Genomic DNA, 24,930 nt, shown 5'->3' with positions numbered 1-24,930 from the left:
GTGTACTTAACTTGGACATAGTTTTAAAACTGATAGCTTTTGCTTTAAAGTCAAAGCAATTATTGTTAAAGAGATAGACCAGTTTAGTCAATGTGGATGCAAATATTAAAGAAGAGTGATTTTTCAGTTAACAGAAAAACATTTCAAGTATATTTGGAACACCTTTGGTATATAAATATGTTTTTCCAACTGCACATTTTATAAAAGCATTCACTTCAACTCAATTATTTCCCATAAAAATTGAGCATCTGAATTTGGTGAACTCTAAGTGTAAAGTACATTTAGTAAGGAGGAAGAAATCTAAAATATCTCATTAATATTTTTTATGTTGATTCCATATTGAAAAATAATATTTTGAGTGTATTAGGTTATATAAAATGTATTACTAAAATTAACTTGCATATTTTAACTTTTTTAATGTGGCTACTAGAAAGTTTTAAATTACATATGTGACTTGTGATATATTTCTGTCAGCTAGCACTGGTCTGGGGGAGTCTATGCAAACTGCCTCCTCAATAAATCCTGTCCTTAGGGGCTTCAAAGGGTGAGGGAGGAAAGAAGCCAGTCTGGGAGAGTAACAGGTACCCCCACTGCTCCGAGAACTCTTTTGCCCTCATTGGGTATATACGTGTTTGTCAGTACTTGCCATTGTCTTCCTGCTCTTTCCTCTCCTAACTGAAAGAAAAAGAAAGAGGAAGGTCATTTCTGGAAGCTTAAAGCCAGATTTCCTCTGAAAGTCTAGCTGGCCAGTTAAAATACGTCAGCGTCTATTCAGGGAAACAAAGAGTAAAATAGATGCCCTTTCTCTGGGAAGTATAAGTAAATAACTACAGGCTTTTGACCCCAGAATCACCAGAAGCACTGAAACAGTGAAAGGGAGAGGAGAGACTCAGTTTCTGGGACTCTTTCAAAAGCTAGGACTTTTTGACACTGGGAACTTAACCTAAGAAAGGAAAAGGTTGTTTTTACAAAATAAGAAAAGTGGGGTTAGGTGAAGAAGTGATTAGGGCTCAAAGTTGAAGTTTAATAGGAGAGAGATATTTAATTTGCCCTTATGCATTTTTATTTCTTTATATTTTGCTACAAAATATATTTTGCTATAAAATGTGTAACAATTATATACAATGATAAGTGATCAATAATGACCCAATGATTTATGCCTTTATGTTAATAATCACATTTGGGGCGAACATCAGGATAAATGACCAGATTGCTGCTACTTTGTCTTGCTCGTTATGGCCGGAGAAAGGTTTTGTCTGTTTGGGGAGGAAGGTGTTGTGGAGAAATAACCCATTTACCTAGTGGCAGATACATGGCATCCAGACATGGAAACTGGGAAAAAACAAACACTTTCTGGAGCAAGCTTACAGACAGGCTCAGCGCTCAGTCTGCATCATAAGCGGCTCTGTGCCTTCAGTGCCTGGCGCCGTGCCTGGCACCACGTGGGCAGCCAGCATCATTTGTTGGACCGAATTGCAAAATGAGGTCATTTCCACAAAGGGATTTGTTGTTTAGTCGGAAGACAGAATGCAAACCATAAGAAATTAAATAAATATAATTGTTTATCTTTTTTTCTGTATTTTTGTATTTTGTTTGTATTTATTGTGCTAACAAAAAAAATTTTTTTTCACCTAGTTTTTATTTTTAGAAAAGACAGTGGGTACCCAGAGCACAACACAAGTACCCTTCATTACCTGAATTCTCACTCTTCAAACATTCCCTGTAGTGGCATGCATCCATTTTTATCTCACATGCATTATCCAACTGACAACCTGCTATAAAGCATCTGCGTGCTGGGCCAGTAAAAACTTATAATTTGAACACAAGTCTGGGCAAGAGGGGGTTGGATGCCTTGCAGTGATATTTCAGCTGTTTCATCTGCAATATGGCTTCTCTCTTGCATGTATTGTTTATTGCATTGTTTAAGTTTGTGGGTTATCACCATCATCGTCTCCACAGTGTTAAGTGAAAATGCCTTCTAAAAAAAGTGGAAAAGCCCGTGAGAAAGTATGTGAGCCAAAGGGCCCTAGAAAAGCCCAATCACTGAAAAGGAAGTTGAGAGTGAGAAAGCATTTCGAGAGAGGAGAATGAATAAAGAACATAAGCAGGTAGAAAGGACAACCTAATTTGTATTGGATATTGAACAATGTGGTCACACACAGCATTTGTCTGTACTTACTAATGTGTTCATTAAATGTAATAAGTGTTTTAAATCCTTTATACCTTTCAAATATCTTCATGGCTTATTAAATAGACTTCTAAGAGTGTTTTAATGATATTTGGGGAAATGGTTGGGGTTTTAAAAAATGTTGTTTTATTTTTCTCATGTATAATAATGACATAGAGGCTCCAGCTATCTGAAATTTCAAAATCCAAAACATTTTCAGAAATGAATTGGATTTGGATGATGCAGGATGCCTTAGGTCACAGACCAAAAGCAGAATTTGATGGTGTTATGAACAAATCTGTGTTTTCATATCTAGAGAGGCCTTTTAACTACAAAGAACTTAATATTTTTGTTGTTACTTAGAGATATTTGGCAAGCAAATGACTCTAGATAATTCTCCACAGAAGAACTTCAAAGAGTCTTCTGTTATTGAAGTGAAGTTGGAATCCTAAATCAAAATTTTTTTAAGAAAATCACATACATTTAAAATATTTGAGGCCTTTGTAAATTCTATTTCCCCAAAAAAGAAAAAAAAATGAGTGTGGAAGCCACAGTTGGTCCATGGACCATTGTGGCTGTTTCTAGCTGGTTTCTCCATCTCTAGTCATCCTGTCACTCCCTGTCCCCATGGTCAATACAAAGCTCTTAGAATTCTCTTGTGAAACACTGTTTGATCATAATAGCTTCAGGATCAAGAAACTTCAACTCTCCATTTCTTTTTGAGTCCAATTAAAATGTCTCTTTCCAATGATCAAGGTCCTACCATGTCCTCAAGTCTCCAGTGACTGTCACGGTGCCTGTGTTAGCTTGGCCTTCGTCGTATGTTACTTTGTGGTTCTTTTCGACCTCCTGGGTTGGACGACCCTCCTGTGCTCAGGGACACTGCTCTTTGTTTCATTCAGTTCTCTTAGGCACATGTACAATAGGGACGTATCCCTATACAGCTTCAAGTACAGGATACATATAAGGTTAAATAATGTTCGTAAAATGAATGGATGAACATGACATTATCTGCTTGAGTAACTTGTGTAAATTCCAAGACACTAAGAATATAAAGAAGAGCTCCATTCTCAATCGTAGGGTGGATGAGTTATTCTGAAATGTCCTGCTGTAAAACAAAATAAAATATAATTGACATCCTTTTAAATGCAAAGCTGAGCCCACAAGAAAGTACAAGAAATCCCTAACGGAACAAGAAATCAGATTGATAAATCTGTGCTTAATGCCCAGCCACCCAGAGGGATTTTTCCAGTTGCTCAGGTAAATGTTTTGGTTTAAAGGACCATAAAGAGACGCAAAATAAGGCCCTCTCAACATGGGCCCTGGATCCAAAACCTCTGGAAAGCACTGTTGCTGGGACCATAAGGGGCTACTTGCTGGGTGAAAAAGGATCAGAAAAAATGCACTCCACTTCTGGATATATATACAAAGGATGAATATATCACTTCCTTTTATCCTTTTCTGAAACCCCACTAAAATCAGAGCAAAAAGAATTTTTAATTCACAATTCACAAGGACAAAGAGTGTAGGAGAAAATCAATAACAGTAAAATATCGAAAGCTTTAGTACATATGGAAAATTAGCCACTGACTTAGAAGATCCTTAGAAGGCTGAGTTCTAATTCTGAAACGGGCAAAGCTGGAAAGTACCAGAATTTTTACTGTAAAATCTTCCAAAAGCTCAGAATTGGCAGATGAATCCAGTAGGAGGTGAGAGTAAAGCCAAAGTTAAAAATGAAATGAATATTTGGTTAGTTTAAGAAACACTTAGTCACATTTTTGCCCACCTCCACTCGCCCCATCAAGCCATACCATGGGTGACTGCCCCTTCCCAAATGCAGCAAGATGGCCAGAGTCGCTGAACGATGTAAACCAGAGATTCCCTAGACTGCTAGAAATCAGCACCTTTTTAGGACAGGAGCATCATTCTGAAAATAGGAGCACCAACTGAACGCTGAGATGGATCCCTAGCCCACTCTCCCAGGACACATACAGTTAGGGCTAAACAGCCCAGACAGGACAATGGAAAACTCTCGGAGGTCTCTGACAAAGACAAGAGGAAAGATCTAAAGCTACTTTTGCAAGAGGTGCCCCCAAAATACATCTCAGCCACAACCCAAACCCTCCCTCCAGAGCTTCCAATCAGGGTGTCAGTATCCCAATAGGTAGTAAATATTAGCAGACATTCAAGGTCCTCAGTTGTCAAAGAAAACCTCTATCATGAAAGACATAGACTAAAACAAACAAAAAACCCAAATTAACGGGTGGGAGGAGGGCGGAAAGGAAATGGAGACTACCCAAGAATCAATACGCTCACAGAGACAAGAAAAGATATGGTGACCATAAAACAAAAATACAATGCCAAAATAAACAGAAAAATAATAATAAAGAAAGGAAAATAAAAGAAACAACATTCAGAAAACAAATTAAAAAGCACTCTGGAAACAAAAAGCATTCTAGTAGAAAAATAATAATAATAATAATAATAAGCGTTGAAAATCACCCAGAATAGAGTAAAAAACACAAGATGGAAAATATTATTAAAAAGATAAGAAAGCCAAAGTACTAGTTCAGAAAGTCTGACATCTTGACAACAAAGTAATTCAAAATATTTTTTTCTGTTCATTAAATTTGTTACATTAAATTTGGCCAAAGCCCCTTTTGGACTTTGGATTCCTACATAGCAAATTGCAACATAACTTGGTATGTATGGATCAAAGAGTAATTTTGACTTTCAAATCTTATTATTCAAGAAATACATTCTTAAAGGTATGGTTGCAATAGATAGTGATTGCTCTGATGGATCTGGGCAAAGTAAATTGGAAACCTTCTGGAGAATATTCACCCTTCTAGATGCCATTAAGAACACTTGTGATTCATTCATTCAGGAAGGGGACTACCTTTGGCAGTAGCGGGTGGGGGGAGGCGTAGTGATCAGAAATGAGAGACAAAGGAGTCTTCAATTGTCTGGTAATGTTGTATTTCTTAAGGTAAGTGGAGGGTTCATAAGCTCCTTACATTACCTTTTATAACCTTTTTTGTGCCTGAAATATTTAAAAACACATTTTTAAGCAGCTGAAAGACCTTTGAGATATAACTGGGAATGTCCAAGAATTGAGGCTATTTTAACTGAAATGTTATTATAATAGTTTCTGGAGAGATTTAAAGATTCATAAAATAGTTTATCCACCTGCTATTCTTGGCTCTTAATCTTCCTGTCTCCCCTGGAATACACTGAATTTCCTCTGGACTAGCAATATAATACATCTTCAATGGCATATACCTTCCTTTTCCTCTCAACTTTCATCATCTTCTCGGCTTATAAACCCACTCTGGTCTCTGCTCTCCTTAATAAATAAATAAATAAGGAATGCCTATCCCTTATATGCCTGCTATAAATTCCTTGTCTCCCTTCTCACCAGGGTCTTTGGAGGAGCAGCTCAGGCTTCCTATGCTAACCCATCACTTCCACTCACTCTGCAAACCCTTATAACCTGGCTTTTGTCCACTTTACTAGAAGAGCTCATCCCAAGGTGTCAACAACCCACTGAAAATCAAATTCAAAGTTAACTTTTCAGCTTCGTAGACACCTGCTGTATTTGGCACTGTTGTTCTCTCCCTCCTTCTTGAAGCTCTTTCATCCCTGGGTTTCTGTGATAGTCCTCTTTCCTTGTTCACTTCACACCTGCCTATTCCTCTACTGTATCTTGATAGTATCTGAGTTGTCACTTTTGCTATAAATCAGTTGACAAAACACAAGTGGGTGTGTTTCTGACTCTGTTCTGTTCCATTCATCAGTTTGTCTATCCTGGTTCCAAAATCATACTATCTTGGTTACTATATCTCTATGATAGATTGTGATATATGATAACATAATATCTCCAGCTTTATTTCTCTTCAAGATTATCTTGGCTATTATTGATCCTTTGGATTTACATAAAATTTTAGAAAGTTGCTTTTTTAAAAAGTCCTTTGTCCCTAAATTTGTCCCCAAAGTTTTTTGGAAATTTTTGAAATTCTAAAGTCTAAGAATACCTAACCTAGTTATTCCTACTCATCCTGAGATTTATTTACCTTAGGGGCAGCTCTTTCAGAAATCCTCCTGTCTGCTCCTCCACAGGTTGCTTAGGTTCCCATATTCTACACCCTTGTTATTTCCAGGGAACATTGTTCTCAAGGTATCTTTCTGGAAATGACAACAATAATAATATTACTTACGTGCTATAATTATGTTTGTCTAATGTCTCCTACAGCCCCTATGCAGTAGACATTAGTATACCAGTTAATAGATGAGAAAGCTGAGATATAAAAAAATAAACCCACTTGCCTGAGATCACACAATTAGCAAATTTTAAAACTGGAATTTAAAGCCAGGTCTGTCTGATTCCAAAGCCTGATTTTTTCCCCCTGCTATTTACTCTTCCTCTTCTAATGATATCATAGTTAATCGTGGAATATAAATTTAATTTGTTAGAGATACGATGTTTACTTTTTAAAATCTAATAGATTTTTAACAAATATTTGATAATATTTATAACATTCAATATTTGTAAATAAGGATTCAAGATAAACAAACCGTAGTTTTTAAATACCATATTTACATTTTCTCATAATAAATAAAAAATATTGCTTATGTTCTAACTATTTGTTGCTGAGCAACAAATCACTCCTGAACTTACTGGCATAAAACAACAAGCATTTTATTCTATTAATGAAGTCTGTGGGACAGGGCACAGCAGGAAGGGCTTGTCTCTGCTTCACAAGCCTGGGGCCTCCGCTGCAGAGCTGGGGTGGCTGGGAGTGACTTGAACAACGGGGAGGTCCAACCATCTGGAAGCTCCTTCGTGTACATGCCTCGTTCCTGCGCTGGAAGGACTGACAGGCTGCCTGGGCTCAGCTGAGGCTGTCAAGCAGAGCACCTAACCGGGCCCTCTCGTGTGGCATGTGGCAGCTTGGCTCCAAGACAGGGAGCAGGTCAGGAGAGCAGACATTCCAGGGGAACAGGAGGAAGCTGCAGGGCGCTTTCTGGACTAGTCTCAGAAGTCAGGCAGCAGCAGTGCGGAGATGCCCAGTCAAAGCTGCCTCCCAACGATAGAGGTGTCAATGAATTTTGGGCCTTATTTTAAAGCCAATAAAGCTTACAAAAATATGTGGACTTTAGCTGTGTTTTTGACATCACCTCTCTTTACTGTTAGTATTTTCTGGCAGCATTGAGTCTGTGAGGGACGCCTTCACGGCACCGGTATTGTGCAGGGCAAGTGTGATGGACGGCTCAGCGAGAGTTCCCACCACTCCTCACATTCGGAGCATCTTGGGATGGTAAAGTTACCGCTGAGCTATCCCGTATTAGAAGCACATTCTAAATCTCCCATTCTTCTCATCTAGTATTCTTCCAATGTCATGGACTGAAAAGAACTGGCCTCTGTGGTACACAAGAGATGTGGCAGGGAGTGTCTCCCTGACTTAAGAAATTTTATTTCAAATTATGACGATATAAGTAGTATATGGGGAGATATTGAAATGAAGATAAATGACCATTTTTCACATTCCATTTGAATAGCAATAGGGTACCTTTACTGAGCACTTCACTTATCATTTATTAACACCGTGCTCAGCACTTAGTGGATCTTTCCACATTCTATGACCTTGGGGCTCAAAGTCTGGTCCTCGGGTCAGCAACCTCAGCATCACATGGAAGCTTGTTAAGAACGCAGCCCCTCAAAGCCTGGACCACACCTGCTTGATCGGAGTCTGCATTTCAGCAGGATTCCCAGGTGACTCACCTGCATGTTACAGTTTAGAAGCCCGGTTGCCATCTACCTTTCATAGATCGGGAAACTCTGAGAGGTTAAAAAACTGGCTGAATGGTACACACTTTGTGAGTTAGAAGAGCTAACTTCAAAACCAATGCTCCACACAAAGACTCCTTAGTATATCTCCCAGTAAATTTCATCACGTTGCTGTATGAACAACTGTCATCGGTCTAAAGGGAGGTTGTGAAAGTCTCCAATAACCTGAGAAAGAGGCTCTGGGAACAGGTTTCTCCTCCAAAACAGCATTGTTCCATTATTTCACAAATTATTTAGCCCTCTGCCTCCCCCGCTCAACTGTGAGTTCCTTTAACGGCAGGACGATCGCCCTGTTTGTTTTTTATGTCTCCAGAAACTAACCCAGAAGCTGGCATATAACGTAGCATCTGTCCCTCACATCCTCCTTCATTGCCATACGTTAGACTTGTTTGTTCAAGTGAGCTGTATAGATTGTGAACAGTTGTCTGGATGCTGAGATTATTTTGCTGTGAAAGCGTGGGGATGGGGGGTTCTCCCTGGGATCTGCCGCAGGACTCAGCTGCAGAAAACCACGGAGGTGGCTGCTCTCGTCCTGTGAGCACAGCTTATCTCTCCATCCAGGCGGCCCCCAGCCCAGCCCAGCAACAAGACTTCCTGAAAAAGGTTCTCCTTTCTTTCCCAGCCCTGGAGCACAAACTCCTCTGTGGCTATAATTAACTTCCTGCCACTCAGTTTATGCAGAAGGGACAGGGCTCTGAAATGCAGGGAAGCTTGGTCACAACCCCCTCCCCCCCATTTCTGTGGTGCCTCAATTTCTAAAGTTCTTTTATCTGTTGCTTCTCACATCTTCCTGTCAAGAGATCTACTGAGCGGGAACAATGTGCAGGGGTGAGAGCAACTAGAAGTCCTGGTTGTCCCGGGACAGTCCTCATTTGCGCTTGCCTTCTTGGCGTGATTCACAAAGTCCCCTTTCACTGCCAAACGTGACCCTGTTTGGGTGATAAATTATATGTTCACCTTAGTTATTGGGGTCTAGCAATGGTGCTAAAGTCACCTCAGGAGCCAGAACGGGGCCAGTCCTTCACACGGGATCTGCTTTCTGGACTGGTGAGCCATCTATCCTTGGGTTTCTTCTCCAAGTGTGGTCTCCAGCCCCACTGCTTCAGAGCTGGCTGTGCGCGGACCCCACCTTGGTCCTACTGGCAACCAGAAGCTTCTATGCCCTCAGGACCTCAGGCTGATGCTCCTCCTCTAACCTTAGCTTACCTCGAAGCCCCCAGATAACTTTCTCCTCCCTAATCACCCATCCCCCCCCCCAACCCTTAGCACTGGGAATTGTTGGTTTGCAGTTTCAAGGCCTCCAGCTTCCCACCCTTCAGAGGGTGGCCTGAGTATCATCCTTCCCTGCACACCACGGCGCTATTATTAGGTGGTAGCCTCAGAAAGGAGAACTGAAATCCCCGCCGGCCCTTTGATCCCCAGAGCGGAGGAGAGAATCGCCGGAAGGGACAGCCCAGCCCGGGGTTAGACAGTCCCGTTCTCTTTCCTCTGGGCTCCAGCAGGAAAGAGCTGCGCTATTCTTAGCCAAGGTGTGGGAGCCTGGCAGGAGCTGCCGGCGCTGCTCCGAGGGTCAGAGACAGGAATTGGCCACCCACTCCGGCTGCTTCCCCTCTCTCCCTTGGCTGCCCCTCACACAAAGAAGTGGCCACCCTACTTTCCCCAAGCAGCGGCAGCAGCTGTGGCCCAGACAGGGAGCCACCTCCAGGCCCCTGGATAGAAAGCGTGGCTTTGCCTTCCTCTCACACATCAGTCTGTGGGTACAGTTGGGGCTGGGAGGGGCCTTAGCAACCATCTCAGTTTCTTCATAGAAACCCTCATCCTGGGATGCTGGGACTGAGCCCCAGGGAGGGAAATGATTGCCCAGGTCCACATAGATGCTCAGAGTCTGACTCAGAACTCCACCAGGGCCAGGTGGGGTAACAGGTTGTAAAAGCTGTAGGTTGGGGCTAGGGTTTCCAAATGCCAGTACAGGGAACATCTGTGCCAATATTTCTACAGGTCCTCAGTAAAACAAAGAAAATTGGCATCATATCCCCAACTGCGCTTGCACGGAAAGGGGCTATTTTCTGAATTTATGCTTACCTCAAGGTTGTGAAAAAGGCCTTGCTTTTATGAAATGACTGTAATAGTGTATGGCAATCCTATGTCAGTCACTAACATTAAAACACATTTTTTTACTAACGTGTAAAATAAATATACATATATGGGAAAGGACAGAGTGGAAAATACACAAAAGAAAATGAAGACAGAGTTCATCCATTTATTCCATAAACATTCAGAGTATCTAGTTTTGGCATCCGCTGTGCCAATGCACAAACTACACCTGGTTTCTAGCCTCATGTTGTTTACAGTCAAATGTCGGGGACAGGCAACAAGCAAGTAAATGTGGCACTGTAAAATGGGACGGGGCCCTGAATGGGTTTCTAAAAGGGAGAGCTGTGAGAGCAAATAAAGGGACTGGTGGGGGCTTATTTTCAGTTGGATGGAGCAGTTGGGTGAAGGGACAGCTCGGGTAAAGCCTTGAAGTTGGAAAAGAGCTTGGCGAGTTTTAGAAACTGGAGCGAAGTGGAGAGTCTAGCAGAGCAGGTTGGAGAAGCAGGTTGGAGTCTAGCACCTGAAGGTCTTATAGGCCATGGGGAAGAGTTTCAATCTTACTTTAGAGGAAAAGGATGTCATTGAAGGGTTTTCAGATTGGTTTCAGGATCCCTGCCTCTGCAGATACCAAAATCTCCAGAGGTACTATTTGCACATAGGTAACCTACACATACCCTCCTGTATACTTTAAATCATCTCTAGATTACTTATAATACCTAATACAATGTAAATAGTTGTTCTACTATATTGTTTAGGACATAATGACAAAAAATAGTCTGTACATGTTCAGTACAGAGGCAACTTTTTTTCCAAATATTTTTCATCAGCGGTTGATTGAATCCACGTGTGCAAAATCCAAGGCTATGGAGGGCCAGCTCTACTGGGCCAAGCAGCTTCTTCTTGCTGCGTGAAGAACGAATAGGAGCAACTCAAGAATGGTCCTAGGGAGACCAGATTAGAGACTAGTGATATTCCAGGAGAGAAATATGGTAGCAATGGAGAGATAGAGAAATGGTAGGTTCAAGACCTCCCTAGAGTGGATTATCTCCTACTTGTCAAGCACACACACACACACACACACACACACACACACATACACACACACACACATACATACACACAAGCGCTAAATGAGTCACGTCATCTGGCAAATGTAGTAAAGTCACATGTTGGATGCAGAGTTTTATAGACAAGCTTGAGAACATTCCAGGACCTTCCCAATCCCTCTCCAGCTCTAATCCTCTGGCTTTACCATGGGGTCTTCAGATGGCCACTGTGCTTGTTCAGCTAGCTCAATACATCTTCAGATGAACCTCCCAGGCCCTGTCCCTACTGTCCCCAACCAATCCTCCCAAAGCTCCTCAGTTGGGTATGACCACTTTAGAGAAAACACACATGTGGGAAGCGGCTGCCTGGCCACTCTCACAAGTCATCTCCCCCTAGTCTAGTTGAAGCTGGTATGGAGAGGAGGCATGGGGAACTGAGGAAAAACATGAAGGCTGCCCAAGATGGAATCTGGGTAGAGTGTTAGGGGGACTACCCTAAATCTTTGGAGACAGGCCTCCAGGGTAATCATTGGGATTTCGGCCGGCCTCTGTGTCTTCCTCTGATCGCTGCAAGACTAGATGTGTCCCACAGCTGTGCACCATCTGCTACCCTCCACCCCAGAGGAAGCTACAGTTTGGAGCTTAAAGAAGTGAGGGGGAAGAGAGCAAGCTCTTCCTTTGGCTCTGCAGAGCTAACTGTCGGAATAAGGAGTCTAGACTTCCCACGAAGTGAGCAAATGGCCTGGCATTAATCTGCACAGTGGCTCCCCCAAAACCATCCTGGCATGGGAAAAATTTTCAAAGAAAACTGAATGTCCTGGGGCTTCCAAACTCCTTCCCTACTAAATGTTTCACAGACTCTAGCTTACCAACTTCATCTTTCCTATTTGCTCTGCTCTCTGCCCCTCTTTCTTCCTCCCCACCCCAAACACTTGCACCCCGAGTCCCCAATGTGGGCCATCATGAGCCTGGCAGCACCTAGTCAAGCTGACATCTAATCCTCCCCAGAGGAAGAGAACTGCACTCCCATCCAGCAGATGATGTTATTGGCCCCCTCCCTGAGCTCAGAGGCTTAGTGCAGCCCAGACATATGGATCTTTTTAGAGACTTATGCAATTTGGCAACCCTGTTTCACACCCTCCAAACCCTGCTGCTCTGACTCCGCTCTGTAGGGAGTGCACCGGGAGAGGGAGTGAGTGGATCCATGCAGGCTCTTTTATTCTTGTTCTTTCCTTGTCATTTCTCCTGGCAACTCTCTACTCAATCTGGAAAGCAAAAAGTGTTCTTCTCCTGGCCCAATCTTTGACTGAAAACAGGAAGGAGTAAAAAAAAAAAAAAAAATCAAATAATAAGAAGAAAAAGAAGAAGAGAAAATGAGTACAAGAACACAGAACTGCACTGTGAAAATTCTGGTCAGTTTTCCAAAATGAAGACTGGCAACCCCTCAACCAACAACACATTCTGTCTTGTTCCTCCTCTTCTTCTCCACCTCCGATGTGAATCTCCTGAATTTGTGCAGTGCACAACCTGAGCATCATCTGCTGCAACCCTGCCTCTAATGGATGAATTTGGCCTTGCTCTGTATTCCCAGAATGAGGGCTAATGCTTCTACTGAGGCAAAAAGATGTATGTCTCTGAAACTTTACAGGCTCACACTTGCCGTTTTTCCCCTAGCCAGACACACAAGAGGTTGGCATGTTTTGAAGGAGAGGGAACTTCCCTGCTGCCCATGGAAGAGAGTGGCTTCTCTGCTCAGGGACCAGCAATCAGAACTGCCAGGGAAAGTCTTCTGGCACTCGGAGGTCCCACTCTCTCAGCACCAGACCTCTGGTGACCCCCAACTGGGAAGTCTGCAGAATTTGAACCTTAAAGGGTGGGGCTATTTTGGATGAAGACGCTAAACTAGGAGAGGCCCAGAAACTCACAGGAATTAGGCTGTCCTTGAGCCATTCCCTCATGTTCTGTCTCTGAGGTGGTCTCTTCCAGGCCACAGCCCCAGCTCAGAAGATGAGAAGTGGGAGAAGTGAGAAACGCTTTGTCTTTCTCTTCCAGAGCCAGGCCTGGACCAACCACCTTATTTTATTTTTTGATGGTTTCGTGATAGGTGGGACCTTTATATAAAGCTCAAGAGAATAGTTTGGGACAGATGTTTCCTTTCCAGCCACATTTTCCTGCCCCAAGTTAAAAATATCCACCCTCTTTGCTTTGGCTTCCATAAAATATATATCACTAAGTTCTCCATTTGTGTTGACAGAGACAAAGGCTGATAAGTCCCTGGCTTTTACAGCCTGCTGGGCCATGATCTAGACGCAATATTGGGGGAAAGAAGATCCAGTCCCTGCAGGGGGATTCTTGAACTCGCTAGTGAGGGAAACTGCTTCCCTATACCTACCTCTAGGCAGCAGCAGAAAGAGAATTTGTAGGGGAGGAGGGACATTTTGCCAAGTAATTCCATTTTTGTTTTCCTGAATAAATCCTTCCTCTTGGAGTTGTCTTGAATTAGTTACACCCCCACCTTCAGGGTAGCCTGAACCCCCTTTGATACACAGGCTTTCGTGAAAACATAAACGCTGTCATGAGCAATGCTGCGTTAGGTCTGCACCAACAGGAAGATTTATTAAAGCCTAGAAAAGACACAGGGAAGTGAGCAGAGACAATCCCAGAAGTCCAGACACGCTCACATTCACAAACAATGGACTTCTGACCCTTTCTCGGGGAGCCGCTTCCCAGGGTGTAAGGGATCTTTACGCGACTCGCCCTCCCCACTAACATGTCACTCGTGCCAAGCCGTTTCAGCCATCACACGGCTGCTTCCATGGGCAACCCAGGACCTAAATCCAAAGAAAAGCATTACAATCATGAGTAATCACCACAACTTTTTCCTTTTCAAAATAAAAAATTGTTTTATTGATTTAGTTTTTGTTTGCAAAAGTAGCATATGCTTATTGTGAAAAACAAATTGATGTGCTGCATAGAGGAGTAAGGAGGAAAGTGAAAATGACCCCTAAGCCCAACACCCAGAATAATCACTGTGCATGTATATGAGACAGATATCACCATTCACACTGACTTTGACCTCTCCCACAACAAAATAGCATCATACCGTGACATGCTTTTTTCCCCACTTACCTGTCAGGTCTCCGTAGCTGCAGCATTTGGTGCCTCTTTTCTGATCATTACATTTCTGCCTTTAATGATATCCCAAGGGGCTTATGAAACATGCCAAGAGATTATCCCAGGCGCCTGTGCTGGCCGATGAGCCCAAGCTCACTCCCTTCTAGAGAACAGCCCCACCCGCTCAAGTGCAAAACAGGGATGTTTTCATAACATAAGAATAATCTCCAACCCACTTGAAATTATATGTGTGTGTATTTTAATATAGGTATAGACACATATACATCTATCATTTGAAAACTTTTGTAATTTAAATATTTGCAACAAATTATTCACAAATTAGTAATAATATGGATGAAAAGGGGGACATACTCTAGATAAAGTACAGATGAACAAGAAAATAGGAATTTTATCAACAGCAACTTGACAACATTGATAAATATACAGTTTCCTAGGAAAATAACAAAATTTTATCAAGAAGAGTTTTTCTTTGAAATCTGAGAACTCATAACAATCATAGAAATACAAGCAGTATTGTAAAATGGTCCCACGCTAAATACCACACCCAGATGATTTTACAGGCAAGTGCTAATAAATCTTTAAAAGAAAGCAATCATCCCAATCTTATGAAAACTTTTTCTGAGAATAGAAAAATGGGAAAATACTCTCCAATTCATTTTATAAGGACTTCATACCCCCAATAACAAAACCAGACAATAACACAAAATGAAGGAAAAATGACAAGCCCATTTCATTCATAACTGTGAGAAGCAAAAATCATAAATAGAAGATTATATTAGCAGAATAAATTCTACAGTGTATAAAAAAGATAATAAACCATGACAAAGTTGGGTTTGATCCAAGTATGCAAAGTTGGTTTAATGTTAGAAAATCTATAAATGTAACTCACCACATTACTATATTAAAGAGAAAAAACATATATCATTTCAATAGCTATAGATAAGACATTTAAAAATCATCATAAGTTCATTATTAAAGAAAGAATCTTTTAGTAAATTAAGAATGGAATGGAATTTCCTTAGCATGATAAAAACCATATATAAAAAATTAAGCAAATGTGGAAACATTAGAAACAGTAGAAATTTCCACTTCGAAATCTGGAATGAGGCAAGGATATGTAAGATCACCACATTCTTCATCCTTGGATGTGCTTGCCAGCACATTAACTTAAGAAAAACAAATCACAGGCAGAAGGATTGGGAAGAAAACATAAAATTATCACTATTTGCACTTGATACAATCATTTACATAGAAAACCCAAAAGAATCTACAAATACTTAGAAATAATAGGAGAATTTAACAAGGTAGCTCAATAAAAGATTAATATAAAACAATGAATTACATTTTCACACACTAGCAACAAAAATAATTAAAAAGATAGTACTTACCCTAGTCTTAGAAGACATCAATTACATAGGAATAAATCTAACAAAAGATGAGTTGAAACCACTACAGGGACAGTCATAAACTTTGATGAAGACTCAAAGAGTGGAGATATATACCACGTTCATTGAATGAAAGATTCTGCTCTGCCCAAATTAATCTATGGAGCAATTTTGATCCAAATCCAAAAGGCCGTTTTGGAAAGGAATCATTATTATTGTATGGGGGAAGAATAAAGAACCAAGAATGGCCAGGGCACTTCTGAAGAAAATTAGGGAGGAGAAGACTTGCCCTACAGATAACAGGACTTATTTAACGCTTCAGTAAAAAGGCAATAGGGCAAAAGGCACTGGGATCTATACAGTGAGCAACGGACAGAGAGCCCAAAAACAGACCCACATACACATGAAATGTCGACACATGTCAAAAATGGCATGTCACATCAGCAGGGAAAGAAGAGACTACTTAGAAAATGGAACTAGGAAAATGGTTTTCTATATGAAAAATACAGAAACTAGATTTATGCCAGTTACTTATCTTGTGTCTCTAAGCCCCAACCTCACCCTCTGTACTTTTCTCTATAATGCTGGGCATATTGTGTGTTTGCTCTATTATGCAAAAATATTCAAATCTGCCACAGAGGACATGAAAAGCAAATGAATGGGTGAAACTCATCAGATTTATTAACTATAGATAAAAAGTAATCAAGTCATTTGTGAGACAGGCCAGAATCAGAAGGTGTACTAAAAATACAGGCTGAGTATCCCTTATCCAAAATGTTTGGGAACAGAGGTGTTTCAGATTTCAGATTTTTTTTTTTTGAAAGTTTGCATTATGATTACTGGTTGAGCATCCCAAATCCAAAATTCTGAACTCTAAAATGCTCCAATGAGCACTAGAAAAGTTTCAGAATTTGGAGCATTTTGAATTTCAGATTTTCAGATTTGGGATGCTCAACCCTTAGTAAGTTAGCAACCTGTAAGACATATAAAAATAGAATAAATGGAATATATTGCAAAGGAATGGAAAAAATGAGACTGTTACTTACAAGGTAGAAAGGGATAGAAAAGCAACTCATAAGCCACAAGGACTAGAACATGCCACCTTGGGGCTGACAGCCACATCATCTGTAAATTGTCTACCTATTGGAGGCACCATTCTGGCCCCTGTATGCTCTGCACCAGATATGCCGACAACAGGGATGCCTGCCCAGGACACTGATGAGGACCTGTGGCCAGGCCTACTTGCCCTTGTGTCTCCCAGTAGAGCAAGCATACAGTGGCTCCAAGCATCTTCCATTTGCTGGTCCCCTAACTCCATTTCCAGTCTGGTCCTCTGGTCCTCACCCCAGAACAAAACCCAAGATGGAGACAGTATGGTTCTTTCACCCTGCTTGCACTGTATCCCATGTGTGTTAACCTACTGCAACTCTTTCCCCTGGGCTCTGGCTGTATGTTTTTAAATAGATTCAACAACCTGTGTGATTTGATCATCATAATTTGGTCTGAGCCTTTCTGGGCTGTGGCCTCTGGAACAGCCTGCCTATCGTAGAGGCAAACACTGCATCAAGGTGATTTCTCACGGGATGCTGGGGCTAAGGGTCAGCATGCCATGCTTTCCAGACTCCCTCATCAGCTCATTTCTAGTTAGGCTCTGCCAAGAGGAGGCACTGGAGAGAGACTGACAGGTGGAAAGAGGAAAGACGGGGCTCACTTCAGGATGCAGGTCCTCACTGCCTCACTCCACCATCTGCACACCTCCACCACCAAGGAGCCCTCCCTGCCACATGGGGGCCCAAACCTGAGTGCTTTCAAAGACTCAACAAAAACGCTTACAATGTGGGGAAAGAATATAAGATTGGAAAATAAAAATTAACAAATTTTTCATTAAACGCCTGTAAAAGATAAACTTAGTCAACTTGTAAACTACAATTCAATTCTTTCATAGTTTTACATCAATGCAATAAAGTTTGAATTTCAAGGACAAAATGAAGAACACATTTTAAAGCTCAGAATTATAAAAATCATTTATCTTATCTCTTTAAATATCAAAGATGTTATATTCAGCATGAGATGAGGGTCTATTTCATAACAGGTTGATTGACGTGATGTGCGTGTGAATGGGGATGTTCAGTAGGAAGTGGTCATGACCTACAAGGATCTACAAAGGGCCTGACAGAGCCTCTCGCTCAGCATGTTTCTGTTGCACCCTCCACTCTGTGCAGTGTAGCCAACATCCTCTTCTGGCAACAGCTGATATGAAGGAACAGGGAAGCAGGGAATTGGGGAGTAGCCCAGGAAGGCTTGAAGGTACTTGATCGCTCAACTCTGTCTGGCTGTAAGGAAACATAAGGCTGGTGTCCCTTGGTGGACTTGTGTCCTGTGGCCAGAACTTGTGTTTGGGGGTGGTTGCGGTGAGCGTCAGTGGGCTTGGAGTGCTGCATCTCCGTGACCCTGAGAAATAGGAAGTGTCCAGTCATCACCCAGCTTCATAGTTCTGGTGCTATCCATAGCCTTTCAGGCCACAGAAGAAACAGCTCTGGTCTCTCAGAGCAAGTGATTCACAAAGCCTCTCGTACCCTCTACTCATGTTTTCCTTCCTTGAAGTCTGACATCCACTTTGCACCTAGCCTATCTTCTTTCTGTACCATGGCTTCCTGGACTTTGATGGGCATAAGAATCACAGAGAGTTCTTATAAAAAGTACAGATCCGTAGCCCTTACCCTGATTCCGATTGTGTAGACCATGCTTTGAGAACCGCTGCTCCATAGAATCATTCCCTCTCTCTACTCCCAAAGCTAGTCAGGAAGTTCAGGTACTAGAGACAAGTTCTTTCCTCTGTTTACCGTGGGCCAGCTACAGGAGACAAATCGTATTTGAAGTCATCAGAAGAAATGTCTGGGAATGAAGTTAGAGCCAACTGGGCCAACTTTGTTTTCATATCTAGCAGGGATGACAACCCCGCATTCGGTTCACAAGCTCACACTGGGTGCCCAAAGGAACCCCAGCTCTTGGAGCTGAGGGCGTTGAGGAGAGTCGGGGGCATGGTGGTATGGGAGCTAACTCCTTTTCCCTATTAATTGGGAGTCCAAAAGACCAATGCCTGATTTAAAAACGTATTTTTTGCAGCCCAGCTGCAGGCCTTTTCAATCACAATCTGGTCAGATCTGAATCATCATTTGCACTTTGAGACAGATTCATAGCATACCTTTGTGTTCAATCAAATTTACATATTAAGCTTTTGTTTTTACTGTGTGGTGCAAGGCTTTGTTCCCTCTTTAAAGGAACGTTGGGCAACCAGATCCGAATAAGGAGATTTTGATGGTGTTTTTAGACCTGGACACCCTTCTCCTGTGCGACCCAAATGCTGAGATGGACCATAAAGATAAACCTACTTTCATAATGCCAGACTGTTTGCAGAGCAATAAATCAGAAAGGACCACAAGGTGACAGGGTGCTGGTCTGACCTTCCTTTCCCCGCTTTAGGCTATGTGGCACAGACGTCATGGAAGAGACTCAATGAATATCTGAAATCCTGTGATGCCACTGAGGCTGTCAGAGCATGCTCTCCCAGGCTATGCCTAATCTTATCCCCTGCCTGGTGCCATCAGCCGCCCAGCCTGGCTCCTCTCTCTCCAGCCTCCACCTCCCGAGTCCGTGACTAGGCTGACTGCCCAGCTCAGGGTTTTTGCAGCTCAGTTCCCCAACGACCAGAACAACTGGTGAGAAACAGGAGGCTGGAGGTCTATCAGGTGGTGGAGGGTGGAGTCACAGGAAATCCTTCTTTTGATGGGTGAGCAAGCAGAAGCTGCTAGAGGCTTAGCTCAGGGCTGGAGAGGGGATGAGTGGAGAAAGGCATCCCAGGTACGAGGGAGCCCCTTTTCCTTCTGATGATGGTGATGGTTATGATCAGACTAAGTGGGAAAACATGGAGAGTCACAGGAAAAACTCCTCCAAGTTAACACAAATAGATCTTGCAGGAAAAAAAGTGAAAGGAAATGTCTACAAGAATGGTTTGGACAGCTAAAGTGAATAACTATAGTCATTTACGTGTTCTGCTCACTCTCCATGCTCCGTTAACGTGCAGCACAGTGTCTGGTATGACCATCACTACATGTGTCAGATTGGACATGGGGTAAGTTTCACCTGATTAGCAAAATGCTCACACTTCTAAACTGAGGTCCTCACGGTAGATTCCTTCCACAAGATTGTTGCCGCTTAAAACTAAGGAAAAAAGAAAAGGAAAGAAAAGGAAAAAAAAAAATCAGAGGAAACTTGCCCCTGCCCTGGCCACCGGCAAGGCTGACACCAAGGGGTTAAAAGTTAAGTGGAAGTTGAGCTTCAAGAAGTAGGATGGGGCCTCTTGTTGAGAAAAAGTTGAACAAGGCATCTGGGGCCGCACAAACCTCCACCTTTTTTGGCCTCGACCTTGGCAACCCCAGCCTCCCTCCTAACGCCCTCCGCCCCTGGGACTAACCAGGGAAGCAAACGTTAGTGGCAGCCAAGGAGAGGGGCCGGCCTTGCCAAGACTAAAGAGGGAAGGGAGGGGAATAAAGCAAGAATCTCCCACCTCCCTCCCGGGCGGAGGGGGCGGGAGGAGCGCGTCCCGGTCGGGCCGAGCAGTGGCTTCGACTCCGTGCATCCCCTCGGCGGCGGCGCGGGAAGGATGCTGGGCCGCAGGGGCGCGCGCGCGGGGCCCGGGATGCCGCGGGGCTGGACCGCGCTCTGCTTGCTGAGTTTGCTGCGTGAGTATCGCCGCGTCCCCGCGGGGAGGGCCGAGCCGCAGGGCAGTGTCGCGCGGAGGGAAGGGACGGCGGCCCCCACCCACGCGCTGCCGCCCCCGGCTGCGCCCGCGCGGACCGGCGCCTCACCTGGGAGTCGGTGGCGGCGGGAGGGGAAGGGGAGGCGAGGCCACAGCGCCGGGGGTGTGGGTCAGCCGGGGACTGTGAGCCCGGCGGCCCCCCCACTCGCTGGACTCAGCTAAGATAAAGTGCTTTGGAGATGCCAAAGGTGTGGAGCGCGCAGTTGGAGCCCGAAGCAGAAGGGGCAGCAGAGAGGCAGGAAAGTTTCGTGGCTGTGGGCTGATTCCGAAAGCAGAGGCCACGAGAGCGTTTCGGGGAAGGGGCCCAGGCGCCCACCGCCCACGGGGACATCGGGAGCCAGAAGTGGACATTAAGGAATGTGAGGGAAGCCAATCAGGGGCGAGGCGCCGTGTCCCACGCCCAGGACACCCGCGGGGGAAGGCCGAGTTAGGTGAGCAGAGAAGTTTGTAATGAAGAGCAGTTTGGGGGAAAAAAATCTTGCATTTAAGATGGGAAAGCTTAGTTAGAATTCCTCCTTCAAACACCACACGATCCCACTGGAGAGGAGCTAGTGGTAGCCGGAGTTTTGCCTGCCCCCAGCCTTGCTCTCCTCACTACCACCCCTCACCCCTGCACAGTCTCAAACTTGTTACCTTGTGGAGTTTTCTTCCTCTGCCCTCTTCCAAGTTCTAAAGCTGGTAGATGGGTCGAGACACTCTCCTACTCCCCTGTACATACCCTTACTTCTCAGGCTCTTGCTCTCGGTTTGGTAAAAAAAATAATAGGTGCCCAATAAATATATTTGATTGCTTTCATTAAAGGAATGATGTTCTGCATCTCATCTCGCTGCGGTAGGAAGGCGGAAACTTTGTAAGTTGCTCTCCCTTTTGCTTCCAGTGCTCCAGGGCTCCCAATTGTCTGCTCTCACCATATTCTAAAGGCCACCCACCATGGCCCTACAGAGCGACGTGGACCGGGCCTCTGTGCTCCCAGTCTCCTCTGCTGGCCCCCTTTGAGCCCACCCAACCGGAGAGAGCTGGCTCAGGGCTGGAGGAAGCTCTGAGTTCGGTCCTGGGTTGTCCTGTTTGGCAGCCCTGGACATGCCCTTTGGGGCAGGGGAAAAGCTGTCACCAAGGTTTGGGAACCCTAAGATGGGTGCTAGACTGCCTTCACGACAAGGGGGAGTTAGCCAGTGGCCCAGATTCCAATCAGATGCTCCACTCTCCTTTGGCTAGACAGCGCATGATGACCTGGTCCTGGGCCCAGTGAGGCCCACCCATTTCTTATTTCCTCAGCTGGCCTGTGTCAGTCTCGCCTTGGCCTGGCGGGGTTGGGGTGGGGGGAGCAACACAACCTTTGCAGAACCTTGGGCTGATATGTTGAGATTCAGTGTCTCAGCTTCGAGAGGGAGGGATGGGACGTGAGTACCTACTCCCAACCTTGCCAGACTACTTGGGCCAGTGGTAGCCTTCTCCAAGAGCTTTCTAGGGGTTTTGTTTTGTTTTATCTTGTTTTGTTTTGATACCAGGAGTCATTTTCTGTCCTGGGATGCATTGTTAGGCTAAATGAAATGAATGACTGCACCTTGAAATGCTACCAAAGGGCGATTGCAAAAATGCAATCTGTGAAATTTAGGGCAGAAGGGGGTTCTGTGGTTTTTTTCGTCGTTTATCCCAACAAAGAGCTTGTTTTGGGAAGGTCTTTCTTCTGTCCCTGTGAGAAGTTGGCATGGTATAGGCACAGCAGGCAACCAAAAGTGGGCTCTGTTTGTTGGGGTTGGGGTAGATCACAGACCAGAGTCAGGGTGGGGGATTGGGGGGGCACCGGGCAGCACTGCTGCAGCACCAGCTGGGACAGGAAGCCTCGCAGGTAATTAGGGAACCCCGTTTGTCAGGCTCAGGATATCTGTTTCCTCCAAGCCCTTCAAGGCCTGCCCCTCTCCTCACCCTAACAACAACCCCAGTCCCACCCGTCACATTCCTCTTCTTCCTTTGGGTCCTTAGTGCCTGCTGACCCCACACCCATATCCTGTCTGGGGCTACATGTAAGAGGGGAAAAAGAAAAGGGAAAAGAATTTTATCAGATATTTTCCAGAGGGGAGAGGACTCCACCCTTTGAATCTCTGCCACATGGCGACCAAGGAGGAGCGGCCTTGGGGACCTCTGACTAATTCAGTGGTCCCCAATGCTCCCCCCTTGTAGGGACAACCCAGCTGGCACGACCTGTGCAAACACACGTCTTCAGAGCATTCCTGTTTGGCTGAGAGAACACGCAGGGGCCGCAGCTGCCTTTTCTTATCCCTTTGGCTCCACCTCCTGGGCCTCCTGCTCCCTTGTCCTCTCCTTCCTTCGCTCACTGAGGCTTTGTCTCCAAAAGCTCAGGGCAAGAAGTGCCAAACTGCAGCAGATAAACTCAGCTGCAGAGTCCTACAAAAACAAATAAAAAAGAGGAACAAATTCCACTCCTTACGGTCTCATTGCCTGATTTCCCTTAGACCCTGGCTGGAGGGCCTGGGTTTACTTGTCAGGGCTGGGTGGTTACCCAGCTCCACCCTCAGGGTCCTTGGGCCTCCGGCTCGCGTTGCCTTTGGTTGCTCTAACTAAATGGCCTGCAGTGCGGAGAACTAAAAATGTGAAGGTATGGAAAAAGAACAAAAACACCACCCTCCAAAAGAAAATTCTCACAGTCGCCAGGGCAGAATTTCCATATTTTTCTGGGCTTTGACTTCTCTAATGAGAACATTCTCTTCCCTCCTTAGCTAAGAAATGAAAACATATGATCAACGAATTTTAGTCCCAAGGGCCCCGACTTTGTGCCAAGGAGAGAGATGCACGCGTGTTGGGAAGATGGAGATAGACGTGGGCCGCGGACCAAGGTGCACGTCCAGTACCTACGCTCTGGGGCCCAGCAGGGAGTGAGTCACTGCCCTTCACATGCAAAGGAAAAGGCCTTTTGGCCTAACTGGGAAGTCTGCTTCTTCCTGATTTGGAAAAAATAAAATAAAATAAAAACTGATACCTCTTAGAGGGAAATGGCGTCTCTAGGTAGCTGGCCCCATCGTTTAAGAAGTTGACTTAATGGTTCTTAATGGACAAACCCTGCATGTTCAAGGGCAGAGAGGATGCTAAGCTTGGTAAAATAAAGTGGAACCCTTTATTTTAGAGGTGAGCCCTAGAGACGAGGACGAGCATAGAGAGGGAGGAGAGGTGCCTGGGGTAATAGTGGAACAGTGATGGGTGGAGGGTGGGAAAGACCCGGCCAAGGAGATTTGTTAGCGTGTAGCTTCATTAGCACTGTACTATCTAAAATTTCAAGGTTATGCCATTGTTTCTTCTGGGCTGCCCTCGTTCCATGCTCTCAAACCTTCGGTAAAAATCAGCTATACACACTAGCCTTGCATTAGTGGTTCTCAGGGGAGGCTAAAGGAATGGGTGCTCGACTAGCTTATGGTGAAGCAGTATAGTATTGAGGTCTGCTGACCCCACAACCATATCCTGTCTGGGGCTACATGTAAGAGGTGAGAGAAAAGGGCTGCCATCCAGGAATCAGGGGCGCTAGGAAGAATGAAGTTACTGGGAGAACTGTAGGCCCCCAGAGAATGCTCAAGATGTCGAGGTTCCACGATAAGTGGATGGGGTCCAAAACATGCTGTTTGGATATAAAAGGGAGATATCGGTACACTGGGAACCCTCAGATCACAGATACCTGGTTTACACTCACACTTCAGCTTATCCTCTGCAGCTTAAGAAGGCATCAGTCCAGTCCTTTGTTCTAGTCCAAGATGGCTCAAACTCATGGTGGACCTTGGGGTTGGAAGGGACTTCTAACAGGGATGCTTCCTGAATGCCTCCAGGAAGCATGGGTGGCTCTCTTATCTCCCAAAGTAGCTCATTTCCTTCTTAAAAATAACTACATTATTTTAATTTTTTTTATATTGCAGTGAAATTAGCCTTCCTGTAACTTCAAATCATTAGTTCTAATTCTATTCTTTGGACCGTCACAGATTTAATTTGGTCCTTCATGACAATTCCTGAAGACCTTTCCAGTTGGCCCCACTAGATTATAAACTCCTTGAGGGATTTATCTAAATCACAATGACACTAACGCCCCATGAAGGAAAGGGATCAAGAAATCGGCTCTTATTTTGCAGTCTCCACTGAGCAAAATCCTTTGCACATCACTGGTGCTTAAGAAAAATAAGAATGAATACACAGGTTGAGTATCCTTGATCCAAAATGTTTCAGATCTCAGATTTTCTTCAGATTTTGCACATATTTGCCTTAGGGTGATTTCATGCAATAGTTTGAATAATTTTATGCATGGAAAGCATGGAACAAAGTTTTGACTGTGTCTTGACAGCCACCCATCACATGAGATCACGTGAAATTTTCCACTTGTGGCGTCATTGTTGGCACTCAAAAAGTTCTGGATTTTGGAGCAATTTGGATTTCGGATT

The 24,930-nt window shown here is 44.1% G+C and overlaps 1 protein-coding gene and 1 long non-coding RNA gene across 5 annotated transcripts in view; both read left to right on the top strand.

Moving 5' to 3' along the window:
* Window positions 1-24,930, top strand: part of CD34 (CD34 molecule) — a 58,734-nt gene that overhangs the window by 18,233 nt on the left and 15,571 nt on the right. Inside the window, exon 1 of one of the 4 annotated variants that reach the window (XM_045536130.1) lies at window positions 20,051-20,417. The exons of the other annotated variants lie outside the window; for them this stretch is intronic. Within the exon in view, the coding sequence (XP_045392086.1) occupies window positions 20,339-20,417 (79 nt within the window). The 5' untranslated portion in view covers window positions 20,051-20,338. Of the gene's footprint in view, window positions 1-20,050; window positions 20,418-24,930 lie in introns of those variants that run through there. 4 annotated transcript variants of the gene reach the window in all.
* LOC123626900 lies at window positions 20,673-23,498 on the top strand. The gene is made up of 2 exons (XR_006731063.1): window positions 20,673-20,925; window positions 23,233-23,498. It is a non-coding gene; the product is annotated as an uncharacterized LOC123626900 (long non-coding RNA).

The sequence above is a fragment of the Lemur catta genome, chromosome 23, assembly GCF_020740605.2.
Source record: "Lemur catta isolate mLemCat1 chromosome 23, mLemCat1.pri, whole genome shotgun sequence".
NCBI lineage: Eukaryota > Metazoa > Chordata > Mammalia > Primates > Lemuridae > Lemur > Lemur catta.
Note: the sequence above shows the minus strand (reverse complement) of the source record. Positions and strands in the feature narration are given on the sequence as shown.